The sequence below is a fragment of the Suillus paluster genome (assembly GCF_016628075.1).
Source record: "Suillus paluster strain FC165 chromosome Unknown EDB91scaffold_182, whole genome shotgun sequence".
NCBI classification, from domain to species: Eukaryota; Fungi; Basidiomycota; class Agaricomycetes; order Boletales; family Suillaceae; genus Suillus; species Suillus paluster.
In genome coordinates, this window is record NW_024537742.1 from 37,552 (window position 1) to 57,529 (window position 19,978).

The 19,978-nt window shown below is 48.8% G+C and overlaps 5 protein-coding genes across 5 annotated transcripts; 4 read left to right on the top strand and 1 right to left on the bottom strand.

The window, feature by feature from the left end:
• Positions 1-95: 95 nt before the first annotated feature.
• Positions 96-1,230, top strand: EDB91DRAFT_1088298 (uncharacterized protein; the record flags this gene model as incomplete). Its single annotated transcript, XM_041316400.1, has 3 exons — positions 96-231; positions 285-400; positions 448-1,230. 3 exons carry the CDS (start codon positions 96-98, stop codon positions 1,228-1,230), a joined length of 1,035 nt encoding a protein of 344 aa, XP_041169472.1.
• A 2,791-nt stretch (positions 1,231-4,021) lies between these two features.
• Positions 4,022-5,431, bottom strand: EDB91DRAFT_1256291 (uncharacterized protein; the record flags this gene model as incomplete). Its single annotated transcript, XM_041324134.1, has 6 exons — positions 4,022-4,208; positions 4,264-4,358; positions 4,413-4,697; positions 4,749-4,790; positions 4,858-4,881; positions 4,931-5,431. The coding sequence occupies 6 exons, from the start codon at positions 5,429-5,431 to the stop codon at positions 4,022-4,024; spliced, it is 1,134 nt and encodes a 377-aa protein (XP_041169473.1).
• A 1,195-nt stretch (positions 5,432-6,626) lies between these two features.
• On the top strand, positions 6,627-9,848 carry EDB91DRAFT_1256292 (uncharacterized protein; the record flags this gene model as incomplete). Its single annotated transcript, XM_041324135.1, has 7 exons — positions 6,627-7,013; positions 7,061-7,313; positions 7,361-8,241; positions 8,288-8,743; positions 8,792-8,997; positions 9,050-9,369; positions 9,418-9,848. 7 exons carry the CDS (start codon positions 6,627-6,629, stop codon positions 9,846-9,848), a joined length of 2,934 nt encoding a protein of 977 aa, XP_041169474.1.
• Positions 9,849-12,023: 2,175 nt separating this feature from the next.
• EDB91DRAFT_1064161 (uncharacterized protein) lies at positions 12,024-13,889 on the top strand (the record flags this gene model as incomplete). Its single annotated transcript, XM_041314668.1, has 4 exons — positions 12,024-12,348; positions 12,396-12,503; positions 12,553-12,774; positions 12,823-13,889. 4 exons carry the CDS (start codon positions 12,024-12,026, stop codon positions 13,887-13,889), a joined length of 1,722 nt encoding a protein of 573 aa, XP_041169475.1.
• A 972-nt stretch (positions 13,890-14,861) lies between these two features.
• EDB91DRAFT_1088302 (uncharacterized protein) lies at positions 14,862-19,033 on the top strand (the record flags this gene model as incomplete). Its single annotated transcript, XM_041316401.1, has 12 exons — positions 14,862-14,922; positions 14,980-15,025; positions 15,057-15,255; positions 15,332-15,584; positions 15,636-16,519; positions 16,569-17,021; positions 17,067-17,272; positions 17,327-17,628; positions 17,678-17,962; positions 18,497-18,580; positions 18,619-18,672; positions 18,759-19,033. The coding sequence occupies 12 exons, from the start codon at positions 14,862-14,864 to the stop codon at positions 19,031-19,033; spliced, it is 3,102 nt and encodes a 1,033-aa protein (XP_041169476.1).
• Between the last annotated feature and the right edge of the window lie 945 nt (positions 19,034-19,978).

Below are 19,978 nucleotides of genomic sequence, written 5' to 3' on the forward strand. Positions count from 1 at the left end.
AGTCCGACGTCAGGCTCTTACACTTGACGTACAAAAAAACCCCTCGCCCTCCCCTAGCCCTTCTACCATCCTCTATCGTTTCACTGCCCTCCCTCATGGCTCATCCCTTCGCTCAAAAATTCAGTCGACTAGCCACGCAGAGTTGCCTCTTCTGCAACAAACCGACCACCGACATGGTTAGGCACGTATCTGTCCACAACGAAGACCCTCAGTTAACCTTCAACTTGCTGGGTGAGCAGTGACATCTTGCGCAGTTTTAAACATCTAACTGAGTTACTTCTAAGGTATTGTCGTCATTGCAAAACAGGTGCATTCCAAGGGTTACCAGTGTCCGTTCCTCAAATGCTCCTTCACGGGGCTGCCTGCGGCCCTATACGCCCATTTGACCGGCCATATTACTGTAAGGCTTTACGTGTTTCAATCTCGCCCCTACTGACCAATTTCAAGTTAACAGGACAAGAACATCAACAGACCCATCCTATCTCGCATTCGCCTTCGATTTCCACAGAAACCTCTACCCCGGCCTGCAGCACCCCGACCCTGAGCGCTAACAGTACGGGCTTAGTCACCCCAATCTCGCAGGCATTCAGCGAGCCTCCCAACAAGAAGCGAAGAATCGAGCCTCCCTCTTCACCCTCCCCTGCCACCGCTACGACACGCCCCGATACGATCCCCACGGAACGCGCTGAAAAGCTTGAAAAAATCAGTGATTACATCGAAGATAACTTGGGCTGCTGTCCCTTTCACAGTATATCGTCGTCCCTTGAAATTGTCAACCAGCACTCAGAACTCCGTCACTGTGATCTCATCGACACCACCCTATACAAGACTGTTTTCCGCAAGACTATGCGCAAGATTGTCAACAGCAACATACTGTGCTTCTCCTGCTGCGGTTGCAAGAACTTTCACCATCCTGTGGAACGTTCATGCGACAGCGAGGCTCTCCAGGACATCTGGATCGGCATCCCTTACCTCATCTTCTGCGTCCCTGCGATCCAACGCATCGTATTTGGAGTTCTCGGCAAGCATAATTACCATCAGGTCGTCCATGACATCGAGTCCTTCGTCCTCTGGCTCTTTCAGGCATCGCCTCGCAACAGTGTCCCCACGAGAGCAACCCCCAACGCCTTCGACCTGTTGATTGCTTTCTCGTCGTGCTCTCAAGAGTTTTCAAACATCGAGTGGGCGGACGCACTGGCGGAAGCAAATGAAAGGATCGCGGACTTATAGTGCACTCATTTTTAACTTGCAAAGCTCTCACGTCCTTTCAGTTCTCAGTAGGTGCATTACGATCATTGTCTGATAGACACCAGTCGGAAACTCCCTTTTCTTACATCATGCAATAGTTAGACGGACTCGCGCATTGTGCTTTTAGAGTAGTCCGTACGCGCTGTAATTTTCGTAGAATGCATCAGACCCGCAACGCGCATTGTACTTTTAGAGTAGTCCGTATGCGCTGTAATTTTCATAGAATGCATCTGACCTGCAAAAGGACGGCTCGCCATTCCTGATCTTTCACGATAATAACCAGGACATCAAGTGAGAGGATGATTCAGAATTCACACGTCTGATCGCTAATACCTTGGGCAGATACCTCAAACCTCCTACCGTCAATGCAGACCTGCCAAATCTCAACTTCTTACTCATAGTAAATATCATGTGATAAATTCGCATGAGATACCACGCGCCTGCCTCTCACCTACTCCGTACCATAGTATATGCGCTTTATTTTGTCTTTCTTGGCCACTAGTATACCTAAACGCTCATTTAACAACCCTTATGACTACAGAACGTCAGTCTCTCGGTCGCTACCCAACTGGTCAAGCACCGATAGCAGGGTATCTACATCGCGCCAACCTCGACCTTCCGCAGGCAGATACCTCCAGCCTAAACCAGGAGCAGAAAGAAATATTCACGACAGTCATGGATGGCGCAGGGGCCTTCATCACTGGTGGGGCTGGTACGTATTGTCTCCTTAATGTCATTTCCAGTCTAATCAAGCAACTAAAGGCACCGGCAAAACGTACCTGATACAGCACATTATCCAAGGGCTGCGTATCAAATATAACACCATTGATGACGTAGGCGTCACTTCTAGTACTGGCGTTTCGTCCTTGAAGATTGGAGGTAAGTTGCTTTCCTGGCCCGCAACATCATGTACGTTACTTTATGATAGGTCAGACCCTTCATTCTTGGGCAGGCGTCTATGGGGATGAGAAAGGTGATGCAGAGATGATCAAAAAAATAGAGCGCAAAGACATGGTAAAAGCAAGGTGGCTCTCAGCCAAAGCACTAGTGATCGACGAACGTACGTTGCCTTACCGTTTACCCACTGAGCTAACCCTACTCATTCCTCATAGTTCCGATGATCACTGGCCAATATATTGATCGTCTGGATAGAGCTGCACGCCATCTTCGGGGGGTTGACAAACCTTTTGGGGGTATCCAAGTGAGCGCTCCCTGCACCAAATTCAGCCCGTCTCACGTCCTACTTAGGTTGTTGGCGTAGGAGATTTCTTGCAGCTCCCCCCCGTCCAATATCCAAAGGAGAGCCTCACGTTTGAAGCGACGTGTTGGAAAGATTTGTTTCCTGCAATCATCTGCCTTTCCACAGTTCACCGCCAAGTGGACCAAGGTGCGTACCTCTGATTCTCTTGGATATTGTCCTGACGATGCGCCCAGAATTGATATCTGCTCTCAACAAGTGCAGGGTGGGCAGGTTCGACGATTCCAGTGTAGACTTTTTCAAATCCCTCCAGCGCCCAATCAATCCCCACTTCTTACCCCATATTGATTCCATATATCTCTTCCCCACCCGTAGAGAAGTAAAGCAGATGAATGAGTATCGCCTTCAGCAGCTGGGTCCTGTCATTTTTCACTATAACTCTCTTGATGACCCTTGCGGAAACAAGGACAAGAGAATCTTCCAGGAGCTCCCTGTGGAAAGCAAGATTGGTTTGAAGATTGGAGCGCAAGTCATGCTCCTCCAAAACCTCGGCGACGGCCTGGCTAACGGCTCTACTGGGCGTGTCGTTGGATTCTTCAAACCAGGCCAAGCGGATCGCCATCACGCTGGCCGCAAAGCTGGCCTCCTTCGCAACATCGGAGTCAATGCCGACGACTACCCCCTGGATTGCTACATAGCATCGCGAGCCGAGCTTAGGGACCTCAAAGACCTATTCCCCCTAGTTAAATTCACAACCAGCGACGGACCTGAATGTGTTTTGGTAATGCCTACCGAGTTTAAACTCCAGATTAAAGGCAGGGTGATTGCCCGGCGGCTACAGGTAAGTTGACTTTTTCTCGTCCGGACCATTTCTCACAAACAGTCCAGCTACCGTTATCCCTCTCATGGGCCATGACGATTCACAAGAGCCAGAGCCTGACGCTAGACAAGGTCGTCGTTGACCTCGATAAAGCTTTTGCCGATGGTAAGTCTGTCATTAATACCAAGTTCAATCTTAACTATTCGACAAGGTCAATCCTACGTAGCTCTTTCTCGAGCAAGAACCCGGGAAGGCCTAGAAATACGACATTTCAAGGAAACCAAAGTAAGTCTGAATACTAGTACTGCCGCTCCCTATTCATTGTTTCACAGGTAAAAACCAACCAAGAGGCGTTAGATTGGTACCTTAGAACTTTCAGTGTTGTCTGATTCGCAGTATCATTTGTTTTGGTCTGTAAATAGGGTTGCGTACCCTCTGCCGACAATTGTATTAATATCACGTAGCGCGACGTGGGACTTATGTGCTACAATGTATCACCTTCGAGCTTTATTGTACCCCCCGCCATTTCAAGAGCCCAGTTGGCCGGTTTATCCTTCAAAAGCTCGTACGAAGAATGTGGAAAAAACCACACATTACTTACCCGCCCTGGCGTAACCCCATGTTCTGACACTCCAGGTTCAGGCGTCCACTCTCCTATACCATGGTAGAGCGCACCGGCCATTAGAATGATAACTTCGCCCGGCCGGTACCTTGAAAGGGATAAGGGTGCGCCGAACGACTGAATGCTGTGACACTCACGATAGTTTGAGCTTTAAATCGGGCAGGTAACACTCTCCGCCCTCGAAACGGCCCATTGGGAATATAACGGCGGGGCCTTCGTCTAAACCATCCTGATGGGGGCCTACAGACAACTTCCACACTATCACCCTACCCAGGAAGGGGCCAGGATCAACTACCGTCCACTTGCCTGCATCGAACTGCCTTCCGGTATTTGTCATAAAATTCTGGAAAGGACTTGCGAAACATTACGGCCAACCGTAGTGCCAAGGTCTCAGTAGCCTTGAAGTACGCATGAACTTGGGGGGCCCCGTGCGCTCCGGATACCATGTTTTTAGACGGATGAATCCCATACTGAGGCGATAAACGTTAGGAAAACACGCTGGGGAGTTAGAGAGGGCTGCCTACCTTCTCAGGGTCATGCGCTTGGTCTGGCCAGCCATGGACGAGGTGTAAGACACCAGCCAGCTCCGACGTAAACGTACTATCTTGATATACGTACTCTACCCCCTTCAATGCGAAGCTTTGACGATCGTCGGGTTGAGTAACGGTGTCGCCAGGGGGACCGCCGTCCTTGGCGTACTTCATAAGGAAGTCCTCCTTATCGTGGCGACCGTCGCGGTTAGCATGTTCCACATTGGTGTGGTGGACAAGCAGCTGCGTAGCTACCAGACCTTTATCGAGCGTCTGCGTCTACATTTATGATTAGATATATTCTAACTGCTGCAATTACAAAGACCTTACCTTGATTCCGTCAGAATAGACTCTTCTACCTTCGCTCTGTGCCTTGTCCAAACACGCTGGAGATCGCCCCAGTGGCCGAAGGTGTCTTAGGCCCTGGACTGTAGCGTACAGGATCCTCCGACAATCCACCGCTCTGGTGACCTGTCAGTTCAACCAACCAAGCCAGTTATATATGCACCCACCTCAACCTCGGCGTCCACTCGTCTTCCAAAGTACGCGACGAGCGTATTACCCAGCTCGTCTTCGAAAATTCCCGACGCTCCGTCGCTCTCCCATGTCCTCATCTCGTCCATAATCTTCTGCGCCAGCGCTTTATCCTTGGGCGCATTTTTAGTGCGAGTCTGAAGGTCCTCAAGGGATACGCCCGCGAGTCTGTACACCGGCGCCTTCTTCGCCCAATGCTCCAAGTCATGGTTGACTTGGTCAATCAAGCGTTTGTTCAGCTTACTTTTGCACAACTTTGGATTCCGAACGCCGGGTCTTAGAAGCGCCGTCTTGGGATGGGGAACTCTCGTCAACTTGCGAAGGTCGCGCTTATCATCGCCTTTCAGCACAGCAGCCGCTCGTGAAACGCGCCTGGCGTCGGTCACGACTTCTAACAGTTCACCCTCGCAGTCGTCTTCAGAAAGTTCAGACAAGGTGCTGAGGGAGGACATGTCGTCGTCGTAGCCATCTTCAGACATGATATCGGGTTCGGGAGCGACTGAGGATTGAATGCAAACGAAAATTTAAACACTTCGCTAACCCTACGTTAGTAATATGATCGAGCTGGGAAGAAAAAGTGACCTGCCTGCTGTAGTAAAACAACGAAACACGGCTGAAAAGTGAGACAGCTCACTTACTTTGACAGCGCGATGCGTTGCGATGCGCCTGTGTGCCAAAGTACGTCATTAATATTGTGCGAATAACTGATTAGAACGTGCTTACCTTGTGTTAGCATACTACCTGCCTACGCCAGATGGTTTCGAGCCAGCGACTACCCCGACCGTTTGATCCGCTTCAAGTCTAGATTTGAAGACTATTTGATCTTCATTTCTATAGACGTTTTTAAGGCTCGTCTAGACTGTAAAACTTACTCTGGCCTCGGCTATAATTAGCACAGTATAATTATTAAACTTCAAGTCTATATTTTAATAGAAACGATTGTACAGTATGTACAGTACTACATCTAATCTAATATATGTAAGGACAGCAACGTTTGATTGATGTTGGTGGTTCGAAAAGAGAGAACATAATGTGCGGAAGCCCATAATATAGGGACAGCCACTATTCTTCAAAGTCCGCCGGCATCAACCGCCAGCAACGTTTACCGGAGCTTGCCGGCTGAGTTTCAATTCTCATCGGTCATCCCTATATTATGTATGCTTTCTCCCCAAGATTTCTCTTTTCCGCCCCACCACCTACCACACACACGTATATATTTTAAAAATAGAACATACATAGAAATATACATAGGATATATTTAGATTTGATGCGCTGCAGGATGCGCCCAGGCCATGGCCAACATTACCTAAAATAGTCACGCGCGCTCGCTGTCCACAACGTTGAACTAGATGATTCCCAATTGTCGCCTCCAATCGTAATGTACACAATTCTCGCCTCCACCATGGTAGCGTCCATAATCGTCACGTCCACCGACGTTATTTGGTAAGCAGCCCAAATCGGTGAACCCTATAAAATGCTGACCTTTGCGACTTTTCTTCCTCCTTCAGCTCCTACCACTACATACGCTAGCGCTTAGATTACACTACATACGCTAGCGCTTAGATTACACTACATATTGTTGAAGTAAGTACTAATAATTTAACTTTGAGAAAAACCTACTAAGTAGACATCTAGGAATGTCTAAACGCGCCGCTGATGCCTCATCATGTCAAGATGAGCACACCGCTAAACGTATCAGATTGGAAGGCAAGTTTTCCCCTAGCTAACGCCGGAATGCTCACTAATACTTTGGATTCTGCAGAGCCATCGGCCTTGAAGGATCCAGCCGCATGGGCCATCTTGGAGCGATATCTGACCATAGAGTCAATGACCTATGAGGAAACGGAACGCGAATTTGCAGCGTACCTCGGGAAACGCCACCATCTTCTGGACTGGACGGAAGCGAGATTGGCGTTGTTTTCAGGTGATGACGATGATCAACTGTCGTTGTTTAATCTGCTTCAGGTGAAGGCCAAGTACATCACCGACGCCTCCAGTTCCTCCAACGCTTCATCGTCAACTTCCACCGGATCGATAACTTGTCGCCGTCGTTCTCGCCGGGTAAGTCCTTTCTTAAACACAGCAGAATTCACACTTATTTCGTTTAGCCGAAAAACCCGTTCATCGATAATGAGGCAGAAGAAGACGAGGAGGATGAGCAGGAGGATGAGCAGGAGCAGGACGATCTCGAGTTGGAGATCCTGGCCGGCCCATCTAGACGTACGACGGTAACGCAGTTGCCAGCACCCAAACATAAGTTCTCGGCAGCGGTCGACAGACTTCAGGACAAATATACAGATGACGTGCCCAGGTCCTCAGAGACCTACGTTCAGAACAGGATGTACCTGTTTCACGTTTACCGTAAGTTATTTTGGTGATTCTATATCATTATACTGAATACTCTACAGGAACTGTCACGCAATTTGTGGCCGATCACCTTGAGAAGCAAGGATTTTCTGTCAGAGTGTCGCCTTGGTCCCCAGGGCAGCTCTACATCGTTTCCGACAGCCCAAAGACAATACTCCAATCCCTTCCCCACTCCCACTCTTCATGCGTCACGAAATGGGATCGTATCAGCGAAGAGGAATCAGAATCAGTCCATCGCGCCAACCTTAAACTCGCCGATCCTTGCTGGGTACGAATCAAACTCGGGAAATACAAAGGCGACATTGCCTACGTCTTTGATCCCCACCAGACCAACAACTTCGTAACAGTCTTGATTCCGCCCAGGGATTTCCCGTACCCTATGCCAAAAGGATCAGTCTCGCTGTTCGACAGATCTCGCATTCCGGCAAAATTATCAACAGATATTATTCGTCGCGGTATCGCTGTAGGCTGGTCGTATAAAGGGGAGGAATACTACGGCGGACTTCTGAAGAAGAATGTTCATCGCTACATGATCGAACAAGTAGACGTTCCTCACCCTGACGATATTCGCCTCCATCTCCAGTCCGGATTCGACCTTATCTTCGTCAAGAAAGCCGAAATCGCATATTCCATGCAGATGTTGCGAGCCGGCGACTGCGTGCGTCTCATCCGGGGAGAATTCCCTTCGGAGATCGGGACGGTCTTAGCGGTGAACCACAAGTCCGGCGGCTCTTTGACTTTAGAACTCAAGTTAGATGGAGTTCGCAATGAAATTGAAGCACGCCTTCAAGACGTAGAGCGAGTTTTCTGGGTGGGCGATGAAGTCAAGATAGTAGCTGGCGTGTACTTGGGCGTTCAAGGCCATATTGTCTCCAAGACGGGAGACATGTACGACATATGCCAACACACCACCAACGAATTGGTACGTCTCAATCAACACAACATTATCGTATTAACAGATTTTGTAGGTACAAGTGTCTCAATATTACTTGGATCGCCGTCCTTTGAAGTACTCGCTTCAAGGACAACATCTTCCCCCCCAATCCTTCGAACCTCCGCCCGAACAAGAATCGATTGAAATCGGGGATTTCGTAGAAGTTCGGGTAGGAGAGGACTTTGGAAAATCTGGCACTGTGGAATGGGTCAGTCCAGGCGGGGCGGTCGTATGGTTCCGGCATGCCATCCCTTCGGTGACTCCTGAGGACGACTTCAAGCCTCCGCTCATCGAAGCTCCGGCATCTTCAGTCCACCGTACACGCCTACCCGCCACCCTCAAGTTCACGAAGGAGAAGGGCTATGACGTCAGGCCCGGAGACTCGGTTAGCGTCGTCCGTGGGCCCGAGTATATGACTACAGGGGTAGTGCAGCGCGTGGACTTTGTCAAGGCTCGGTTGCTACTCTTGTCTGAGAGTGATCAGTCACTCGTAAGTCCGGTTATTGTAGTCAAATTGACCACCTCTAACTCTGTTTAGGTCAATGTTCCCATTGGCTTCGTGATGAAGATTCGCAACGCTAGCACCGATACGTTCAAGACACTCATCGGTCAAGAAGTCTACATTATTGGGGGTCACAAAAAGGGCTACCGAGGAACGTTATACGACATCAGGGACGACAATTGCACCGTCTCCGTGCACGGTGAGCCGCGCATGTCAGCCAAACTCTGTGACGTGGCCACCAGGTGAGACTCATGCGTATTGCCGTGGTTATTCAAATTACTGATACATCTCCAGTTATGCTATGCGGTTGAACGGCGCTGTGCTCGAATACTACGACCTGCTGTCATTCTGTGACACCCGCAGAAGATCGTTCTTGCCTCCCGAGCCTCGAAGCGTTACTCCTCCTCCCGAAAGAATAGCACCCTCTGTCAGTCTTCCCGGCCCCTCGTCTTCTTCCTGGACTTCTTGGTCTGCCGACGCGGTGTTCAACCATTCCCAAACCGACATTCCAACCGCCGGTCCGAGCTCCCCAACTCCTAATCCGTGGGTTGTCAATCCCGACGACATCCAGGATACCATTGACGGAGCCATCCTGAAACTCTCAGAGAAACCTGGTAAGTCTTGAGCCCACCTTTCGCAATGTTTAACTTAGTTTATTATAGGGCCGTCATCCTGGTTGAAGGAGTTTGCCCCTGCGTTGTTCACGTATCATGCACTCTTCAAGGTCTCGATTAGTTTCCAGGGAGGCAAATTGAACAAGCGCCTGGTATATACACAGTGCCCTGACCCCTTCTGCGATCCGAATGGTCCTGCGCCTGAGAATTGCATTGCAGCTTGGTGCACTGCGAAAACTGCAGGGGGGGCGGTACAGCATTACCACATTCCTGCGGTAGATCTCACCCCAGCCCCTCCCCGGAAGAAAAATCAGGAGTGCCTTGTTCTTGAGGGCGAGTATCGCGGGGGGATCCACACCGTAGTAAAGTGTAACACTAAACTCCATACTGTTGAGTTGAGCCTCATGACTGGGTCTCACCTGACTTTCACTATGTCTCTCGACCAGGTCTGCCTTGTCGAGGCCTTCAAATTTAAATAGAAAATGTTACTATAGACTTTGTTAGATACCTATATATGTACATGTACGGCCGGAATTACCTATATCAATACCCCTTTTTGACTATACAGAACGTTATCCAGTCAGCGTCTGATGGAAGTCCTCAGCACATCAAATGGCGAGTTGATCTAGATATGATATATTACCCGCAACTAACTCATGCTTCGATGATAGATATCTGACTTGACACCAGAACCACTATAGAACCCTATTGGGCTAAGTTCTCGACGGTCTTAATATATCAATCAATCTCTCTACTAACCTCAGAAGAGTAGTCCGGTGAACGGTTAGGGTTTTTGTGGACACATGGTGTTTATTGGGTTCTTTATGGCAATGGTTCGCGCTAACGTCTCAGATTCACAGAACCTGATGCCCGGCGTCTCCAAGTACAGCCGGGTGAGATAAGTAGAGCACGACTAGACCCTCTCGTCCACCAATGTCTCTCGCACATGAGATTGTGCTTGAAATCTTCAAGTACGTCTACGATGGCACCGATCGTCGCACATTCCTGAATCTCCTTCAGCTTAATTGGGCATATTCCGACCTCGCGGTCACCGTACTGTGGTCGGAATTAAATTCATTAGAGCCGTTGCTTCATCTGATGCCCGAGGTTATCGTTGAAAGGCACTCAGTAGATGGACAATGGCACTATGTGAGTGAAATTTCGCTAGGCTTGATACACAATCCTGACACTGCCTTAGACCATCCATCGCGCCCCTTCAGCATTACAATTAGAACGGTTTTATGTTTACGCACCTTTGATAAGAGCGATCAAATCATTCGGGCCCAGTATCGACTATGATATTGTCGACGGTTTTTCGAACATCCTGCATCGCCATTCCATGGGTTCCCTAACTCCCTTGCTCCCACACTTAAACCACCTTGAACTCGCCCACCCTCGCGATCCTCTGTTGCGATTCATACCGCATATAATCCACGGGGGTGTACGATCACTCACCCTGCCGCACAATGGTGTTTTGTTAGACTCGATTATCTCTCGTCTCCTGCGGACCCCCCCTTCCCTCCAGAGTCTCGTCTACGTCTCTTTGGATGAAAGCGCCAACAATTTCGCGAGCAATATTCACCTATTTCCCTCCCTGCGCGACCTCACAATACGCCTCCTCGAGGCTTCCGACATGCAGACAATTGTATCGCACTCCTCTCTTCGAAGCTTAACGCTCGTTATATTCGATGTATTCCCTCTGCTTCAGAACGTCACCTTCAGCCACCCCTTACGCTCGCTCAACCTCGTCTTTCGGGTATCCTTCTTGTTTGGTGGGTTTGGCAGCGATGCTTGGGACACTGCAATGACCATGTTGCGTCAATTTCCAGTCCCTTGCCGGCAGCTCAGCGTCACCCTTCCCAGCCAACCCAACGGCGACGCCTTGCACAATTTCTTTCAATTTCTTGCTCACCAGCCGAATCACCTCTCTGACGCCATCTTCTCCCCGTCCAAACTCATGCACATCGCTGTTGACGGGGACAGTCCAAGCAACTGCGTGCCACTACCATCTGATTTCCTTCAACCACTGTACCGGTTTATACTCACTCATGTCAACTTGGCTTCCTTCAATATGTGCCATCTGGATGACGAGGATTTGCATGTGCTTAGCGACGCTATGCCCCAACTTCAAAGGTTGTCCCTCGGCACTTTGTGTTATTGGTCAACTCCTCCCAGGGCATCACTCGCCGGTGTCGCCAATGTTTTACGCAATTGTCCTGCGTTGACAGATCTCGGACTCGTGTTCAGTTGCAGCTTGGGGGGTTTGGACTTCGAAATTCTGCCCGTTAATAAGTATATCACTATATTGAGCCTTGGGATTTCTCCTCCGTACAATGATCACGCAGTTGCTTACTTCTTCTCTCGTTCACTCCCTAATCTCTGCAGCACGTACGTTGAACCTTGTGATTTGGTGTTGGCGCAGCACAATCACATTCTCCATGATCGACTCTTACGTTTTAAAGGTTGGCGAAATATTCTAGCTATGAGGTCTACAGTAGCACGACCCGTGTCTTATAGTTGTATTAACCTGTAGCATATTTAGACTTGATGATTTGTCTATCTTATGAAAGTAGGATCGCTGATCCCTACAAATGAAGCTAATTCCCTAGTTTACGTAAACCTTCTCTCTTCTCCCTTCACACTGACGGCAAACCATGGAAAGAGAACGTCCGACTAAACAACGGACTAGGTTTCAAGAAGTAGCACGCGAGCTTCCTGACGCCAAATATATTCCAGAATGTAAGTTTGAATGTTCAGATTGGGCTTTCTTTTATTCAAGAAATGTTATAGACTCTCCTGAGACCAAACTCCCTAACGGCGGGTCATCACACCTCGCTATTACGAACCTAAACGAGCAGAAGGCCTCTTCCAGCATCTCTCCGTCCGCACAAGACATTTACAAGTGGACCAACACGGAAAAGGCAAGGGCTCCGTGCTTCATCGGAGACGTTCTCTCGATGAGGGAAAGCATTGTCAAAGGTCCGTCCCACTAAATTAATCCTAATGACTACTAATGCCGACCGCAGGACCTAATATCGAGTTTTATTGGCTGGGACATATCCCTTGTCGAACAGTACTCATCGTTGGCGTGGTCGTTGGAATCCAGGACTCTCAGAAATGGAGGCTGTACACGGGTTAGTGAAGATTTTTCCAGTTGAGTTCATACTCAGGTTGGTCACGCAGTCGATGATTCCACAGGTGTCATTGAATGTATGCTGCGCCATCCTCAACCCTACGCCCACTTGGACCCGAAATCTAGATTGGAAGCAGCAAGGTTAAGTAAACTTGAGAATGCTCCGCCCCCGCCCCCACCCAACCCTGTCACTGCTATTGGCCACCCCGTGCGAGTCATTGGCAAAGTCACGCAATTCCAAGATGAGCGACAAATCAAAGCCATATCCATCAGTGTGTACTTTGCTTGCGTCTTTGACTTGTAGTTGACCTGCTGTTCAGAGCCCTGTGAATCAACCAATGATCAATGGAAACACGTTCGGACCGTCGTGGAACTTCATAAATCGAAATATGCGGTGCCCAAGCCTTTTGAGATACCGGTCGAGACACTTTCGGACAAACTTAGAAGGTGGTCTTCATGGAAGCGTCCATTGCCTGCCCATGAGCCATCGTCGCCTCTTGCGCACAGCCTGACCTCTGCCCCTTCAAGTCTGCTCATTCCTGGAACTATAGTGAGTGCTGCGCTGTCTAGCACTCATACCCAACTCATCGGTTCGCAGGACCCGCCCAAATTTCTCCATCCCTCTCGACTGCGCACGGCAGATCTGACAGACCTCACATTTCAGTCATACCTCAAGCATTACATGCAACACGCGATTGGTAATGTGCGTCACTGGGACATCGGCGAATGGCCACTCTCGACGCCTACCGAGCTTCAACCCACCGGGATTCTGTTCGCTTCGCATGGCCAAGCGTCTAACTCTCCAGCATTTACACTATCTCATCTACGCCGGGTGCCAGAACTGGCACTTCTAGCTAGTCGAGTAGTCGATGCTGAAACGAGACGGCGCGCTCGACCTGACGCGGATGCAGAGAAAGTTGGCCATACCCAGAGTTCCTCCGGTAAAACCGTCAAGACCCGTTCTCATCCGAACACCACAGCACGTGTGAGGATGAAGCGTCTTTTTATGTTGGCGGTACTCCGGCTCTACAAAGATGGCAGTGTCGTACTCTATGACAGACCTTTGCCCCCCCCTTCCAGCTCCGTTCCAGTCTCAAGCCCGATGTTTTCGGGGCTTTCTTCAGCCAAGTGCGTCGTTCCTGAAGAGGATGCCTACCTCTCAGATCCACCGATGTATGAGGAAGACGAGGCCTACGTTCCCGTGACACCAGCGCTCCTCGCTGCACCTGTGTGGGAAATCATGCGTGCAAAGGGGATTAAGGGCAAGAGCACTGAGGTTGGAGCGGAGGACATTACCAGGGATTTGAGAAAGTTAGACGTGCGTTGGGCGCGAATTACGACACGGGCTGTGGAAGAGGCTGTAGAAACAATTGCATTCAACTATTGAACAGTCGGTTAGGTTAGGTTAGTCTATGATCGATCAAATGACTTAATGTTCTTTCGAACGGTCAAATAGTCTGCAGTTTTTGTAATGGAGACTTGCTTTTAATTAAGGTCCATAATTAGCAGGACTAGACTCGTCTATTAATTCTATATTAAGAATAGGTTATAATTAACTTGGAACCAAACTCGTCTGTTAAATCTACAGTAGGAATAGTCCATAAGTAATACTATGTAACTACAATAGACTTTACCGAGGGCGAAGTCGGATGGTTGTAGTTCGAAAGAAGAACTGCAAATGTGCAGAAGCGCCTAATATAGGGACACCACATATGTTTAAAGTCCAGCCGGAATTGACCGTCATCCACTGTACAGGACTTGCCGCTAGTTTTGGGCGGAGTTTCAATCGAAATCGCTCATCCCTATATGAACTTTGTCGATGACGCGTGTTTCCTCTTTCCCACTTTCCATATATCACCACGCCTCAATACTATTTTTAGATACATAGATGTTAGACTCGTAACATGTACAATGCATACTTCTGTAAAACATACCAATATGGTAGTTATGGAACTTTGAGTGCGTCGCGCGTGCGCAACAATTAAAATATGCGCTGTCCACAACTGAGTCGCGTCGTGTCGCGCGCCCATTGTCATACGCTTGGTAAGCAATCCCAAATCGGTCATCCCTATAAAAATATTGACTTTGCGTTTTGCAGGCGTCCTTTCCAGTCCACCACGCACTTTCTCGACGCGTCCACAGCACTAGGATTGGTGTGGCCACTCAAGATTGTGGCCACAGTTCTTGGTAAGCGATTTCATGGCTTAACCCTATAAAAGGCTGATCTTTGCGTTTGCAGTTTTCTCTTTCTCTCTCTCTCTCCTTACATCGTCTGTATTAAGATTAGTTAGTTTAATTCTCAAGTACGTAGTTGTTTAATCGAGTCTAAAACATTAGTTAATGATATGAAATTTAGATCATGTCCAAACGCTCTGCGCCAACTGAACTGGAGCATGACGCCAAACGCGTTAGATTCGAAGGTATGTAACTTTCGGATGTTCGAGGCGATATTGCTGCTTATGCTTTTGGCCGCCCAGCACCGTCGGCCTTGAAAGATCCTGCCGCTTGGGATATCCTAGAGCGGTACTTGACGACAGATCTGACTTATGGTCAGATGGAACAGGAGTTCCACTGCGTACCTCGGCGATCGTCATCGCCTTCTCGACTGGACGGACGCCAGACTTGCCTTATTCTCCGGAGATGACGATAACGAACTGTCATTATCGAATCTTCTTGTGCTGAAGCGCAAGCACATCCCACCCACTCAATCGAGTTTGGCTTCTGGATCAAGCACTCGTCATCGTTCTCGCACGGTAAGCTGATATTTTCTACGTAGAATTTACACTAATTAAATGTAGCCTAAGAATCCCTTTCTTGACGTCGAAGCAGAACAAGGCGACTGAGGATGAGGACCAGGAAGAAGATGATGACGAAGAGGAAGAGGAAGATATTAACGGCCTCCCCAGACGAGCCAGGGTGACGCCCTTGCCAGCACCGAAGCATACGCTCTCCGATGCGATTGACAGGATCGAGGAGAATGTGCGCAGCGGTACTAGTAGTGCGGGTCATCGACTGTCGCCAGTCTCAGCTTGTGATACGGCCGCTTTCCTGCCAACCAGGATGTATGTTTTCACGGTTCATGGTAAGTTGCGGTTTTTTTTGCCAAGTATTTACAACGCTTAATACATTGCAGTCACTGCGAGGGAATTCCTTGCCGAACACCTCGAAAAGGCAGGATTCTCAGTCGTAGTTTCGCCTTGGATACCAGCTCACCTCTACGTGACTTCCGATAGTCCTCTGACTATCCTGTCAGCCCTCCCCGAGGCGCTCAAAGTCTCCATCAAGAAATGGGACCGTTTAGACGACGACGAAGCGAACGCAGTCAACGCGTTACGCTTGAAATTCCCTCACCCCGCCTGGCTTAGAATCAAGCGGGGAAAGTACAAGGACGCCATCGCCTACGTCTTCGATTCCGAGCAGACGAACAGTTTTGTCACCGTGCTGGTTCCTCCTAGGGAGTTCCCTTATGAGATGCCGAAAGGTTCTGTAGCCCTATTTGACCCTTCGCGCCTCCCTACCGGGATCTCGACTTCCGACATCATTCGCGATGGACAAGTTGTCGGGTCAAAATACAAAGGCGAGGAGTACTACGGCGGTCTCTTGAAGAAGAATTTCCACCGTTACTGCACTGAGTTGGTGCACGTCCCCCATCCCGACGCCATTCGCCTTCACCTCCAATCCGGATGGGATACCCCTTTCTGCAAAAAGTCCGAAATCGCCTTCTCTAAGCAGTTGTTGCGCTCAGGTGATTTGGTTCGCCTTACTACGGCAGACTTGATTGGCCAGATGTGCACAGTCTTAACGATAGACCACGCATTTGGTGGATCCGTGAAGTTACAATTTGACTTGGATGGTCGGAGCAAGGAGATCGAAGCTAGAGTCGACGATGTAGAGCGTGTGTTCGCTGTCGGCGATGAAGTTCGCGTTGTAGCTGGCACTTACTTGGGACTGGAAGGCCACGTCGTGCAAAAAGATACAGATATCTTTCACATCTGTCAGTCTGGGACACAGGAACAGGTATGTTTTAATTGTTTTTCCAAATAATTCTATATCTCACAGTGTCTAGGTCGAGGTCTCCAAGTTTTACTTGGATCGTCGTCCTATCGATCTAACTCTTCAAGGCCACATGTCCGCTCAGCCATACCTCGATCCTCCCCAGGAACCCAAAACCGTTGAAATCGGTGACTACGTCCAAGTCCTCGTTGGAGATTGGATAGGGAAAAGCGGTATGGTGCAGTGGGCATCAGATGGTTTTATTTGGTTCCAGGATGAGGATGATCTGTTGAGGAACAACGACCGCAGCGGTGTGGCCCCGCCATTCATGCAAGTTGCCGCCGCCATGGTTGAACGCACGCGCCTTCCAGCCACCCTGAAATTTACCAAGGAGCGCGGTTACGACGTCAGACCTGGAGATGTCGTCAGCGTCGCCCGTGGACCTGAATTTCGCACGCAGGGGGTGGTACGCAGTGTGGACTTCCGCAGCGCTCGATTGACCTTGGAGACCGACAACGAACAACTCGTAAGTACGGCCCTACTCACATAAAATAACTCTAACTGTTTGCAGGTCACAGTTCCCATTCAATTCGTCACCAAGACGCGTAACGCTGACCTTGACGCCTTCAACAAGTGCATCAAGAAGGAAGTATTCGTCATTGGAGGCCCGAAGAAGGGCTTTCGAGCAACACTGTATGACCTGTCTGCGGATACCTGCACCATTGCCGTCCATGGTCAACCTCGCATGACTGCCAGACGCTGTGACGTTGCCACCATGTGAGTGACTTCATTTGTATCATTTTTCGTTTCATCAGTTTAATAATTGTACAGGTACGGTTGCCGATTAAACGGTGCAATGCTGGAATGGAATGATTTCACTTCGTTCTGCGAGATGCGCAGGCAATCGTTCTTGCCAGTGTCACTCCGAAGTGTTACCCCCCCGCCCGAGAAAACCACACCCTCCGCCCTTGATCCCGGTTCATCCGTTCCCTGGGTGACCTGGTCCCCAGAGGTTCTTGCTGCGATGTCTTCGCAAACCGAAAATGCCGGTTCTGCAACAGAAGATCCTTGGACCTTCAATGCCAGCGACGCCGCGGACGCTGTCGTTGAAACAACCCAACCAAAACCACGCGGTGAGTAATCTGACATATTATCATAACGTGGCCCTTACTTTTATTCCAGACCCAATTTGCTGGCTGAAGGAATATGCCTCGCAGTTTCACCGGTACCACGCCCTCTTTAACGTCTCGGCGGGCTTCCAGGGTGGCAAGTTACTCAAACGGTTAGCGTATAGTCATTCCCCCGATCCCTTCTGCGGGCCCAACGGCCTTGCTCCTCCAGGCCACATCTCAGCGTGGTGCACTGCCAAGACTGCGGGCGGCGCCAGGGTGGACTACCAGATTCCCGTTGAGTTTCTCACTCCTGCTCAACCCCGCAAAAAAAATCAGGAGTGTTTCATCATGAATGGTCAGTATCGAGGGTTAATCTTAAGCGTTGCAAAGTGCAACATTAAGAATCGCACCATCGAAACGAAGCTTTCTCCAACCTCACGGGTTACTGTTACCGTAGGTTTTGACGACGTCTGTCTGGTAGAACCTGTGAAGAACATCTAGACCAAGTATCACACATTTAGGGATTGTAGACATAGGATATGGACATCATGTATGGCCGTAATTAGCATCACCGATACCCTTAGGATATGGACATCATGTATAAATTAGCATCACCGATACACTTCAATGTACAAAGGTTTAAAGCAAATCATCCATCGTTTCTCACGTTGGCAAATACCTAACGTAAGGGCAATCGTAGATTTATCTATTGTGCGCAAAAATACCGTGTTACTGATGTTAGCACAAGTACCAAGTCTCTGTAACACATTTAATGTGAATTAGTCAAGGAGAAATGTGATGCGACACACTAAACTGCTCGCTGAGAGTATCACGAAGTGAAGAGGGCTCTATTCCACAGTCCTTGGCAGCCTTTTCGATTTCAAATTAGGTTCGTCCGGTCCTATCAAAAAGTGCACCAGACGGTTCTGCTCAGAGATGCGAGCAAAGCAGGGGAATATGTCAGCGGTGACGAGTGAGTATAGATGACCTATGGTCTAACCGTCACCTCAGACAAGGTTTATGATAAGAAAGACAAGGATAAGGAATCCGACAAGCAAGACCAGGGTAGCAAAAGACGAGGACGAGTTTGAGGACAAGGATAAGAAACAAGAAAGCAAGCAAAATCAAGCGACACCAGAGCGATAAAATAGCAAAAATAAGGCGAAATCAAACCAAGTCGAAACGAGGTTTTGACCCCGACATCAAGCATCCCAATAGCAAAAAAATAGCAAAAATCAAGCAAAATGAAGCCAAGTCGGAACGAGGTTTCGACCTTGGCCTACCCGTCACCCCAGACGAGGACAAGGATAAGCAATACAATAAGAAAGACTACGATGGCAAAAATCAAGAAAACAAGCGAAAGACGAGGACGAGGAAGGAATACAATAAGAAAGACTACGATACCATAGACCACGACAAAGGATAAGAAACAGCATACCATAGGATACGATAAGATACAATACAATAGTCAATACGAGGATAAGAAACATGATAGACCACGATACGATACGATACGATAGTCGAGGATAAGGATAAGGATAAGCAGGGTTGCCACACGTTAGAGATGGTAGATAGCCCCACCCGCCCACCCGTTAGAGAGGGTTAGAAAACCACCCCCACCAGGTTAGTTTATGGTTAGGGGGGTTAGCCTTCTCGTTGGTTAGGATAAGGACGTATTCTCTCGGTGTCTCGTTTCTCGGTACCATACCATAGCAATAAAACAGTCGAAATCAAGCAACACCAGAGCCATAAAATAGCAAAAATCAAGCAAAATCAACCCAAGTCGGAACGAGGTTTCGACCTAGGCCAACGCGTCACCCCAGACAAGATCAAGCATCCCAATAGCAACAAAACACCAAAAATCAAGTAAAATCAATCCAAGTCGGTACGAGGTTTTCGCCTCAACATCGAGCATTCAAATACCAAAAAATACCAAAAATCAAGCAAAATCAACCCAAGTCGGAACGAGGTTTCGACCTAGGCCAACGCGTCACCCCCAGACAAGGTTTAAGAAAGACGAGGATGAGGAACAAGAAAGACTACAATACCAAAAAATCAAGAAAACAAGCAAAAGACAAGGATAAGGAATACGTTACAACACAAGAAAGACTACAATAGCAAAAGACAAGGTTAAGGAATACGATACCGCAGGGCACGATAAACAAGTCAAGGATAAGAAACGCAATACGATAAGATAGACAAGGATAAGAAATGCGACGCCATAGGATACAATAAGATACGATGCTTGAGACAAGGATAAGAAATGCAATAGACTACCATACAATACGATAGTCAAGTCAACGTACCACGTTAGAGTCGTTAGATCCCCACGCCCGCCCACCCGTTAGAGTCGTCAGCATTAGCATTAGGT